We start from the raw sequence: 13,166 nt of genomic DNA on the forward strand, positions 1-13,166 counted from the left end.
CTATCTTTCTTCACCAATCTGTTTGTAAAGGTGTCTAATAACACATCTTAAAAAGTTGAAATTCAACTCCCCTAGGAAAATCCATGAGAGCTGCTGAAAGTGTGGGAACTTTGTATAGTGTATGGGCCAGACTAGATATTGGGACAATCTGGGTAGACAAATTCTAGTTATTATTTGTTATATCCCATTCAAAGAGGTTTTAGTTTGATAGACCTTTTATATTGGTAACTTTTTTGTGGTTATCAGGCTATTGTAATGGAGGCGAGACACTGCAGGTGAACAGGGTAACATTTTTTTTCAGAACTATTTGAATGAATATTCAAATTTGTCAATATCTTACTAATTATGCATACATTTGCATTTTTATTTAAACTCTCAAAACTAGGTGTTGGAAATAGCCAGAGATAAAATCATAATTTCATTTTTACAACTTATATGTGTCCAAAGTTTTAACAAAACAGAATATGGATACATTTTATAAATCAAAAAATACTATCACAAAAATAGTACTGCCTTTTCGGTATGTTTTTAAATGTATCATAAATCAGACAATTAACAACATATGAACAAATCCTTCTGTCATATCCTTCAGAATAGTGCTAGGAATGATTTTGGAAAGTTTAGTTGATATGAGTGCTTCAAAAATTGTGATTTTTGGTATAGAGGTATTGAAAAAAAGCTATTGTTGAGATAACGGAGAAAGTTTGATTTATAAAATGATAAAAAGGCTGTATCCACATTCGGTTTTGTTAAACTTTGGACGCATATAAGTTGTAAAAATGAATAAATGATTTTGCCTCTGGCTTTTTCCAACACCTAGTTTTGAGGGTTAAATGTACGCATAATTAGTTAGATATGGCCAAATTTGAATATTTCTTCAAACATTTCTGAACAAATTGTAAAATAAAAAATAATTATATTAATGTTAGTGATCAACTGGCAAAGTTTCATGATGATATCTATAGGCCTAAATTAAAAATGTTACCCTATTTACCTGCAGTGTATCGCCTCCATTAGGCTATACTAACTTATACTTTAAGGGGATAACCACAAAAAAGCTACCAATATAAAAGGTCTATCACATCCATACCTCTTTTAGGGATGTATAGGATATAAAAAAATAGAAATAGAAGTTGCCCAGCCACCCAGATGGTACAGATATCTGTTGGACTATAGGTTGAAGTAGGCTACGCCAACTTTCAGCAGCTCTCACGGGTTTTCCTAGGGGAATTGAATTTCAACTTCTTAAGATGTGTTAATAGACACCTTTACATACACATTGGTGAAGAAAGCTAGTGGTAAGGAATGTATTCCCTGATTTTACCAATATGCCATCACTAATTACGACCTCGGCTCGAGAAACAAAAAGAAGACAGTTTTCACAACATCTACGACCGCTTTACGTCAGAGCCGTAAAGCGTAGATGACAATAATGATATGAGATAACTGAACCCTGCAACGTTACTCCACGGGATTTTGTCTGTCTGAAGCTGTTACAACCCGACAAAGTACAGTATTATCAAATTTCCAACCTCTCCCTAGTCACCACGTCCGAACAAAGTGTTTTAATAGTACTCAGTGTCCCTGTGTCAGGCGAGAAAGCGACGAAAGGCAGTGGAAGAAGAATTGCTTTTAGCCAGTCATTGCCATGGCCTCCGAGAGCGGCGAGAGCAACATGGACAGAGAAATGATTCTGGCCGACTTTCAGGTGTGTCTCTTATTGTATGTCCCCAAATATTCTATGAGTGAGTTAGCATTTGTTTTAGCCGTTGATGAATTGTATTGCGGCCAGTCCAAACAGCGATATACAGGACCTAACCGGCGTCGTAAACAGCAGACCCTGAGATGAGCTTTTGCTGTCTGTGGCTAGCTCACTAAGCTAACTAACTGACAGCTTTGCTAACTGAATCTGAAGGCAGTTATTAGCTGTGAGCTCGCGAAATGGCATCTCGCCATCGAGATACCATTTGGCCAAAGCTAAAAACCTCAAAACAGCTGAACATTTGTGCTACACGCTGAAGTCCTGCTTGTTTGCTTCGGCAAATAACAACGGTGTAGTTGCAACGGGCTAGCTACGGCGCTCAAGCTAACTGACTTGTTTACACATTGACACTCGCCCTGTCAGGGTTTTAAATCTTCGTTCATACCAGATGTTAAGCCTGATTTGCGGGCGGAATGTTGTATTTATGCTTGTGAGAAGAAACAGGCTACCAAAGTCATGCTTCCCCTCCAAACTGGCAGTAATTTACCCTTTTTTTAACGGTTAAATGCTTAATGAAAGTAATAGAACAACAATGTACACCCTGTCTCTAAAATGTACACTTGTGAAATTCCCCGCAGACCTTGTCTATGGTGTCCTCCCTCATTTGTTTGTTATTATAGACTTGTGTTTGGAATAAACAAGTTCACATTAACGATATTTTACATAAAGCTTAAGCAATGAGAGAGTTTTCCACTTATAACTGAATTGCTTTGGGTGTATAGCTGAGAGTGGATATGACATTCTTTCAGATCCGGACAGGGACACAAATAGGTGTTATTTTGTTGTTTATTCAGGCTGTGCATACAACAAAAACTGATGATGTGAGGAATATTAAACAACGTCTTCTAAATCATTATAGCAGTGATACGTTAAAGTAGCATTTATAAAAGTCACCTAATGTAAAGAATATCCCTCTTGTATTCACAGCAATTTGTAATAAACAAAAATAAACATGCACTACATAATAGATGTATTAAAGGTGGAGTCAGTGGTTTTGGAGAAATCTTTTTGTCAAAATCAGTGAGTTTCCCCTCTCAATCTGTACCTGTCCGTACTGTGTGTACACTGAAAAAAAAATCCATTGTATATACACTGCCTAGGCTCTGTAAACATAAACAGGTATGTAAACAAACGGGGCCCGTCGTAGCAACAAGCCCGATTACAGAGCCAAGGCTTTGTATCTTTATTCACCTTTTAAAAGGACAAAAACATAAAGGCCATAGACACCAAAAACAAATAAGCCAAAGACTTAAAGACTGGAGAATGCAAGCCTAAAACAATACAAACTATGCAGATATCATAGTTAAGAAATCCCTTTGTGTTTGAATTCATAATTGCAGGATGTGCAAAGGTCTTTTTCGGCAACAATTTGTAACATACTTATAGCACAACCCTGGAAAACCAGTGACACAGGAGCAAGGATCTAAAAATTTAATTTACTGAGGCACTCCCCACTATCCAACTAATGATATTTCGATCAAGATGTTCAGCAGTATGAAAAGCGAGTAAGAAATCAAAAAATGACAGCCGAGTATGTTTCATAAATGTTTTGAAACTTCTAGGTGTTTATAATGGAGTTAAGCAGAGTTGCAGATGATGATTTTACAACTAAAGAAGTCACGATAACTGCTCCAAAATCACCCTAACCCATTTGTCTGTCTTGTCATTAGCACAGGTACGAAACATATACTGCTTCCAAAATATTTAAACCAATTAGCGAATGATGTTACTTGTGCGCTCAAGTGCTCTGCGCAAGTTTAAAGCAATTTTCCTAAAGGTTTATTTGGCTCTATGCCTTGTCACACCTGCGTGAGGGTTATCGGCTACACTGCTGGTGGCAAAGCTCCAATTCGTTGTGACTTTATCGGCATGTTTTGATTCTGTAAGTTACACTCACCGTAATGTAAGGGAATTATGTCTTTGGCTTTTGATTGTCTGTGTTATTTTACACTTAAGGGAAGAATGCAACATTGGTTAACCTAAGATATAATTACATTTAAAATTAGAATTGGTGTATCCTCCTGACAGGGGCAAGAGTTCAAGGTATCAACTATCAGGCCTTTTTTAAAATCAAGTCATCACTGTTCTTGTGAAGGCTGCCCTCACAAGTATTGCTCTCATGGGTGGAAGCAAAGTAGCCAAAGTGTTTCCGATTACTTCATCGTTGCTCCACTTTTTTGTTGTGAATGTATTCTTTCTTTCGAGCAGATCAGAATGTTTCATTAAACAGAAAGTCACACGATGCATTTCTTCCTTGTAATTCCCCTTTCTTTGTTTCTTCCACTCACAGGCATGCACTGGAATTGACAACATTGCGGAGGCAATCACTCTGTTAGAGCTTAATAACTGGGATTTAGTGGTAAGTTCATTATCTCTAGGCTCTGGGCTCTTTGAAAGACAAGGCCATCCAGAGTTCAAGAGGGCAGTTGATATCCAATAACAGACACTTTGTGTAATATTGTTATGGCCAATTCATTTCTTCAGGTCACCCAGTATGTTTTGTTGCATCTTGGTAGAACTGCAACCTTTAGTGTGGCGACTGTGAGAGGGAAGTGTGGTAGGATGAATGTTGAGTCAAGTGGGACCGTGAGAGAGAATGTATTCTGCCAACTTTATATCAACTCATGATGAGTGTGAAAAACAAGGAGCACTTTACAGCGCAGTGCGTATTGGAAGGGGTCAGTCTATATTTAAACTGATGCTGGCAGGAGTTTAAAACCGGCAGCAGTAGCAGCAGTCCAAGCAGTAACAGGACAGGAATCCCATTTACTCACTGCCCCTGGAAATCTGATGACTTGCAGTTTCTTTGCAGTGGCTGGTATTCTTTATTAACATTGACAGCATCAACTATGTGTTTATGTGTGCGCTAGATATGTTTTTTTTAGTATCTCATATATAGTATTTAAGGCAGTGTGTCCTCCAGGATCTTGTTTAGCAGAGTAGAACATGCTTTTGTCAATAATTTGCATCTTGTATTATGATCAAGTTAAAAAGTTAATGACAGTCCAAGCAATGCATACATTCAATAATTATGGTATTTGAGCAGGTTTTTATTTTGGGTCATTGCCCAAAGTAAAAATATGCTGAATTAAAATGACAAAATATATAATATAACATTACATATTCCCTTCATCCATTAAACAAAAAAAGAGATGAGATAAGAAGCATCTAACAACTAACTTTTATTTTGTCTGTTGTGCAGTGAAAACGAGTGTGTGTGTGTTCCAGAGAAATCCAATCAATTGTCCATTCAAACAAAAGCTCAGTGCTGACAGTGGTTACTGACGTCTGACGTGTTGGTCCTCTCAGCTCTTTGTTCTGAATGAATCTTCCATCATTCTGTCACATTTTGATAGGTTACGTTTAAAACCTTTACTCCCAGCAAATACCACACACTTTCACAAACGTAATGCTATTGAATCAACCTTGATATACACTGGCACCTTTGGCCTGGTTAAAATGGAGTGGCTTATTGGTCCAGTCAGTCACATTTACAGGTCATTTGTCATCATGTAGGTCCCTTTTACTAAAAAAAAAACATTTGATGCCACAGTGTTTATTTAATTAGATTGATTTTGATTAGAATGTTGTTTGGCGAGTTTTATGACTACTTAAAAAAAACTGATATTATATTATTAGCACCATACTCTTTGACATTAATCAAAGTATGTAGAAAATTTAGGACAAATTGTGTCCTGGTTGTGTTCATAGAGTCATGGAATGACTGGTTAGAATGTCCTTTTAAAGAAATACATGTAAATTATTATGTTAAACAAAAGGCTTTCTATGACCAAATTTATTCGTGGTTCAGAAATGTATCGTAGTTCCCTTAGTTACTGTCAAAGTACCTATAAAAATATCGGCCAATATTTACTTCAATATCTGGCATTGTCTTTGAAACCTGCTCCTCATGTTTTGGCTCTTTCATGGCATAGTTTACTGATGTGAAATTAGTTTTATGGTTACAGATAAGATAACTTCAAGATGTACGGATCCCAGACAATACTCAACTTATTTCAGCAGCAAAAAGTTGGCCATTGAGACAATGTAGAAACAAAAATGAATTATATTATTGTAATACATTAGATGGTATTGTATAATTAACTTCTGCTTTCCTTACAGGCAGCCATCAATGGAGTGATACCACAGGAGAATGGAATCTTACAAAGGTAATAACCATGTTGCTACTTAAAATCTGAGAAATTGTATAAGTTTACACAAATGCCATGTTAGATCATTTATAGTATGTATGACTTTTTATGCACTGTTCTTTCTGTTGTCACAACGGAATGCTCACGTTAACAGCAGTATGACACAATGCCAAGGAAATAATATTTGGTATGTGAATGGGGATTTAAATCACTGAGGAATATGTCCCTGTGACACCAGTGTGCATTTACAATGTAGCAGTAGCACACAAAGCAACTTTCAAGCTATGCAGGAAATGTGAAACAAAGCTCAGTGTATTGGAAGGAACTAAAACTCCTTGCCTTAGTGATGACCAGACAATTTGAACTTTCGGGTTCATTGTCTACGTCTATCTGAAGGTTTCCATGAACTTGGCTTTTACCTTAATTACAGCGGATACAGTCTGTTCATCACTTGTATAGTGCAGAACTGATCATGACAATACAGTTTCTGCATCACCTGAAATAACATTTAAAATCTTAAAGTAAGCATTGTTAGTAGTATTAGAAACATATCCATACCCAGCAAAAAATGCTCACATAGATGCTACAGAAATGAAGGTTATTAATTTCTCCTGCTACGGTTTCTATTCCGCTGTTAATGTGAAATAAGGCTAAGGACACTGCAAGTGCAATGAAACGTTGTTCCAAGAGTGGAGTTGTACACAGTTTCTGAATAGAACCGGTTTCTTTAAGAGCCTTTGAGCCCTTCACTTTCCTTCAACGGTTAGTTCAGACTCATGAATGCACTGAGCCGATCCGAACCCACTCAAACTGGAGACGTTCTGTTAAACACTTTTATTTGTGTACACACTTGTGTGCATGTGTGCGCATGCATGTACTTTAGTGTGGTTCAGGCACTTGGGTCATGAGAATATTGCTGGTCTTTCTCAAGGGCACACATTGCTATGAATGGAGGTCTAGCTGGCAGTCTGACCAGCAGCCAACACATTTACTGAGTGGCTGGCACTGGTATGGGTAGGCTGGCATTGCCCAGTAAACAGACTCTGATGACGTGACCTGAGCCAGAGCCAGCTGGAGGCTACGCCAGCGCTTCTGTCTAAAATGCCTTTCCCTTGTTGTGTTCTGTTTACTAAGCAGGTTGGGAATTATAAGAAGCTTGCTTTGTTGATCAGTAACCAAAATTCCTCAAGGCATCAAGCCTTCAGAAATATTTCTTAGTTGGACTTGATAAAAAATGCTCAATCCAGTTTTGTTAAAGTCAGTCACTGCTGTGACAGTTTGTCCATGGGTGAAGTGATCAGTTCTGTCTGCTTCTGGACACCTCTTGTTCTGCACAGAAGAACAGTGCCATCTACATGCAGGGCAGCATGAACTACACCCAAACCACAACAAGAGACAATTTAACGGCCTTCGATGTTGCTTTGCCAAGTTTGGGTGAAAGTGCACCCAGAGTTGTTTTCACTTGTTTCGAAAGCCACGCTTTTTTTAACGATGCTACCCAGAATTGGAAGAATAGTTTTGGCAAGATCTCTCTTGTTTTCCTTTGCTTTTTGAATTAGAATATATAGCTACTTCATCTGTCTTATTTGTATATCTATCATCTATATCTCCCTTTCTCTCCAAAATACATTAGGGACATGACAGTCATTGCCAGTCTGGTTCACCTTAGTGGAGGTTATATTTTGTTTGAAATTCATTATTAATAGCCTTTTGCAAAAACTGCCCTGTCCATTAAATGTACCAGATATTTACATTATGGCATGACTTCCTTCCTTTTTCACAACCTGTATACAGATGGCTCTCATTTCACGATGGTGGATTAAGTTGTTTTTTCACATAAATTAAATCATATAACTTAATGTCTGTGGGATCCATTCACCCCTGAAACTCAGTCATATTTGATATTTTACCTGAAATGAATTCAGAACATTGTTTTGTTACTTTTGGTTAGCTACATTTACCAGGCTATTTGCCCTGTCTGTTTGTGGAGGTTTGTGGCTGTTGACCACAAACCTACGCCTCAGGACAGTGGTCCCTCTAATTCGCTTGGCCAACTAAAATACAGCCTTTGTTAAAAAGCCTGGGTCTGGCACCCTCTCCCTGCAAGACAGTTGCTGCTTACACAACGGGCACACTTTGTTCTGAGTCAGCAGAAAGAAAATACATCATTTATTTACTGTGTGTTGTGTGAACATGGGTCACACTCTGAGCATGCAGCAGATATTGGAAGAGAGGATGGGAGGGGGAAAACTATTTGTGGCTGTTGTTGTATTTTCCTCTCTTGCAGTTACCTCTGTTTCAGTTTCTTGACGATGACGTTACAGGCTAAAGACGAGAGCAAAAATAAGTTTTACGTTGCCAGTGTGCCACATATATCTGCAGATTATGTTAGTATTCAAGCCTGTGTTATGTTCATTTGTTTTCCCCTATGAACTTCTTACAGAATTTATTTTTTTGGTGTGAAAACTCAGCAATCAGTATTCCATACCATTTGTAACGTTATCACCTCTTTACAGCAACTTTCCCAGTGAGGCGAGCCAGGCCAGCATGTACGGACCTCCTAGCCAAGCGGAAGCAGCCGTAGCGGCGGCAGCGGCGGCGGGTGGGGAAGCCCCTCCCCCCTCCTCTTCGTCTTCCTCCTCTTCTCCTCCTTCATCTTCTGCTTCAGCTTTTTGCCCCAGCAGCAGCAACTCCTCCTCCAGACTCATTGTTGAGCGTCAGCCCCGGATGCTCAACTTCAGGGTGGAGTACCGCCAGCGCACTGTAGAGCTGGTACTTGAGGAAGGCAGCACAGTCGGTGAGCACCAAACACACACACACACTGATGTACATACATACATACTGAACTTATCACACTGCCTCTTTGTTAAAGATATCATCTCCCTTGCATTGATCTACATAAATCTAATTTACAGGAGAAATCAAACACATCCTTGAGACAGAGCTTGGGGTTCCAGTGTCCAAAATGCAACTGAAAGGATGGAAGAGTGGAGATGTATCTGATAGTGTGAGTTAAGAAAGGTCCTTTTACAAACGTTTGTCACAAACTTGCAATTGCAACGGAGCCTCAATAAAAAAAAAACAGCACTCATGAGTCGGGAGCTAAACCCGTGCTCTTTTATATTGTTTTCTTTGTTTCATTTGTAATTTCACTTTGTGTTCTGTGTCTTAATCTGGTTAAATGTGAAAGACACAAGGTAAACATGGATTTAAAAAAATGTAGGCACATAACCTTATATTTATTTCATCCAATGAATAAAAAAAATTTTTTTTTACCTTATCATCCTGTTTAATTTTTATTTCCAGATATGGATAGTTTGTAGTGTTTAAAAAGTAGCACTGTGGTCCAAAACACCCTATAACACCACAAGTTTCTACAAAGCAGTAGTAGCTCCCATGACTGGCCCTTGTTCAAGTGACCAAGCAGAGGTGACTTGAGTAAGAGGTTCCTTTTAAAATATTCATCAGGACAGGAGATTTGTCTCAATATTTTTGAGCTGGACAAGTATACAATCAGATGTAGTATGCACATATTGATTCCCATACCTAACCATTATCTCCACAGCTATAAATTCTTTGTGTGTGTGTTTGTGCATGTAATCAGACGGTGATGAGAAGTTTACACCTGCCCAAAAACAACAGCCTGTATGTCCTGACCCCAGACATCGCCCCTACTGCAAGCGCCAGCACCAGCACTAGCACTAGCACCAGCACCAGCAAAAACAGGTATACAGCCCAGCACTCAGCACTCACTCTCTCTCTCTCTCTCTCTCTCTCTCTCGCTCTCTTCTTTTTAGTGCGATCCCCTCCTCTTCCCGTCCTGACACACGTAAACTATGGTTGCGTTCCAATACCCATACTTTCTGCTATTTAGTATGGTAAAGGATGCCCAATGTGATTTAGTATGCTTAAAAATACCCGGTTGTCTACTACATTAGTCCGAGATTGTGTGTTGAAATCCGCATGCTATTTGGGCGATTCTGACCCACAATCTAGTGCGTACCGGTGGTGGCGTCACATCGACCGAGCCCTCCGTATGAAAACAACCAGGAATGTGACGGATATAAAATCAAGAGGCAAGATCAAGGCGCAATGTTATGATAAAATAAATAAATAAAAGTATGTCCCAATGGTATGCCTACTGCAATCTAACTGGATTCTTTTTATGGTCAGATGTAGTATGTAGAATAGAAAAAAAGAGTATGCGATTTGATACCTTTTAATTGCTGCCACTCTTCCCCACTCTGTAAATGTTTCAATCGTTTTGTTTTTTCTTCTCTTCACTTGTTGTGTATTTGATGTTTTTGCATTGAATATTTTGTTTGTATTGTTGTTTTGAATTTGTTTTGACTCGACGTCATTGAAAATGAGGGTCACCCCTCAATTGGTCTCTCGAGGATAAATAAAAGTTAAATGAAAATGAAATACGCAGGGTATGACATACTACCAGTAGTGGTGTAAACGTAGTAACTAATAGTTAACACCAGGGGGCAATATTTGTCCAGTTTTGGAGAAGATGCAGTCAAGTATCCAGCCAGCAAATACAATTTTTTTGTATTGCTATATTAAGAGACATTCGACCTGCCAGTGCACATTCATTTTCTCTGATCCATTGTGACATTTTGAGAGGAACATCTGCTGTCGCACTCTCTCGTCTGTTGTGTAAATAGTAATTTTCTCGCCCAGCTTTGTTTCTATAAGCCGGATATTGTTGCTGGCCTAAAGGTTGTTCTGCATCTTACTCGTCAATAGACTGAGTCTACCATATCCATATTTCACATTTCTTTATTGCTTTCCCCCACAAAAAAACTCCCCAGTACGACACACAAGTGATAGTAGCCAGCCAGAGATTTGTTAAGGAAGCTTCATTACGACGCAGTGTTCTCCAGTCAGAGGATGTTCTTTTTTTTTTCAGTGAATCCGTGGCAGTATTAGCAACCATTCCTTCTGAAATGTCAGGCTGCTCAGTGTAGTGTCAAAGCACTAATACAATCACAGGTGGCAGGCTGAACATGTTTTTGTGTTTGTCCTCTCATTGGGGTAAGGTAAACATTGTCCCAAGAAAAAGTCATATTTTGCATTCTTGCAATATACAGTATGTATGGTTGGAGAGCTTGAGTGTGCCGTGCTGTGATTATTATTAGGACGGATCATATTTTTAAAAGGCTGTATTGAAGCTGATTTAATGATCAGAGTAAAGGACTAATGATAGGAGAAAGGGACTATAGATCATCGTGTCTAGGAGAAAATAATCAAATCAACAGGCAATTACATTTTTTAAATTTACAGGCATATGTTGTTTAACTGTTGAATTATGATACTATTATTAAATATTGATCAAATTAATGTGAATCTTGAGTCAAATTCACAAGACTTTAAAAATGACCTTTACAAGCAAAGCATTCACCAACCTGGGGACCTGTATTGACGCATTTCGGTGGTTTTATTTACTATATTAGTAGTTTGTTAAATGAAATGGTATGATATTTGTTAGAAAGACTTAGATTTGGATTCTGAATTAAAACATTTTCAAACTGTTTAGGAAACATGTGAAGTAGCGTAAGGACACATGTAGGTTTCATTTGAATCATAAATCAGAAAAATAAATGGCATAAGATCATGAAAATGGATGTTTTGACAATTTTTCAGTAACATTTCCCTAAAATACATCAGTGTCATTAGCCAGAGTTGTTGATGGTCTCACATACACTGGCCTTAGATTGTTTACAGTGGATTCAAAATTGAAATTGTACTGTAACTCTCCGCACCCTTCCTCATGTTAGCAGCCAAGCAAGCATCCACATGTCACCAGAAAGAAGTGATTTGGCAGTTTGCCGCGTTGCCTTCTAGTTAGGCTAAGTGGTAGTTATATTGTGTTGGCAGCTAATGGCCCTCATCTCCCCAGTCTTCCCTCCCTCGCTCTCTTCCCTGCCTCTCCTCGTCTTCTCACTCCCCCACCCACTGGTGTCTTTTTAGCAGCGCTGTCGTCGCGGTTTCCCAAAGTGTTATCGATATCATTTTGGGTGTCAGGAGCTCATTATTCTGTGTCAGCTATTTTGGTTTAGAGGAGGACAGTTGGGGCTGAATGGAGCGGGGTGGCCTTGTGTGTGTATTTTTTTCTTTCTATGTATAAATGTGTTTGTGTGGTGATGACCCTGTTGTCATACTGGGTGAAGATAGGTGACAGATCACAGAGCAGTGGGGGGAGAGCAGTCTCCCGTAGTGGGACCAGACAATCTGTTAGCTTGCCGTCAAAATAACTGTGGTCGCACCGAAAATCCACAGTATGTGCCATTTGTGTGTGTGGTGAGTGTAAATTTGTTGAAGTAGACAGAGCGCAGTCCCAGTTAACGCCTCAACCCTAATGTTTATAGGTAGGGAAGCACACATTATCACGTCCATAGCAACTAAAGGGACTATTGTGTCATGATATAGTGAACTCTGGTATTACTATCTATCTACTTCTGCACAATATTTAGCATTTATTGAATAACAAAATGATGTTGCTTGATATGTCCCAATTATTAATCGCAACCTCATTCTAAACAGTTACTCTATTGAATTTGCAGCGACTTACATTTGCAACTTATTAAGTTTTCCTGCTCATAGTTTTGCGCCAGTTAGAGTCTGTTACACACATTGTCTCCATGCAGGGTTTTTCCTGCATAGAGAAATTTTTGGCGCCCCCCAAAGTGGTTCTATGCTTCCCCCAAAGGAAAATCTCTAGCTGCCTAAATCATAAAAATTGATAATATATTACGCTATTTAAAACTTCTCCAAATGTTTCTAGTTCCGCCCAATACAATTTATATTACGGCTTCCCTCCATCATGAAAACAAAATAATCGTAATAAAACTATCATTGAAACTCCCCTTCTCAACCCCATACTGCTCTTAAAATTCACAAACTTTTCGCCTTTACTGTTGCAGTCGCGACCCCAAAGAAGTTGTTCCCTGTTGTCACCCCCCAAAGGCCCATTCTGAGCCAGGAAAAACCCTGCCATGTATTGTGTATTACAAGAGATTGAATCATTAATGTCTTCTTTGCCGTTATTTGTCTGTTGCACGGCTCCTAATATATGAAAAACTGCAAAGGATCCATACTTGTCCAATACAGTTGAAGACATATCTCAAAAACACAGGTTGTGATGCTTATGCCTATTTAAACTTGGCCAATACAACTGGAGCCTTACAAATGGATCCTTCCAATCTACAACATTGCCATTGATGCTTCATTTTATTTGTTTTCCCTTT

General features: G+C 38.8%; 1 protein-coding gene across 1 annotated transcript in view; it reads left to right on the top strand.

Annotated features, from left to right (window-relative positions):
- The first annotated feature begins 1,442 nt into the window (after positions 1-1,442).
- faf1 (Fas (TNFRSF6) associated factor 1) overlaps positions 1,443-13,166 on the top strand; it is a 69,366-nt gene continuing 57,642 nt past the window's right edge. The window contains exons 1-6 of the mRNA XM_080032451.1: positions 1,443-1,708; positions 4,053-4,121; positions 5,885-5,931; positions 8,430-8,710; positions 8,829-8,920; positions 9,518-9,639. Coding sequence (XP_079888577.1) covers positions 1,649-1,708; positions 4,053-4,121; positions 5,885-5,931; positions 8,430-8,710; positions 8,829-8,920; positions 9,518-9,639 — 671 coding nt within the window. The 5' untranslated portion in view covers positions 1,443-1,648. The remainder of the gene's footprint in view (positions 1,709-4,052; positions 4,122-5,884; positions 5,932-8,429; positions 8,711-8,828; positions 8,921-9,517; positions 9,640-13,166) is intronic.

This window comes from Ammodytes marinus, assembly GCF_949987685.1.
Source record: "Ammodytes marinus genome assembly, chromosome: 8".
Taxonomy (NCBI): Eukaryota; Metazoa; Chordata; class Actinopteri; order Uranoscopiformes; family Ammodytidae; genus Ammodytes; species Ammodytes marinus.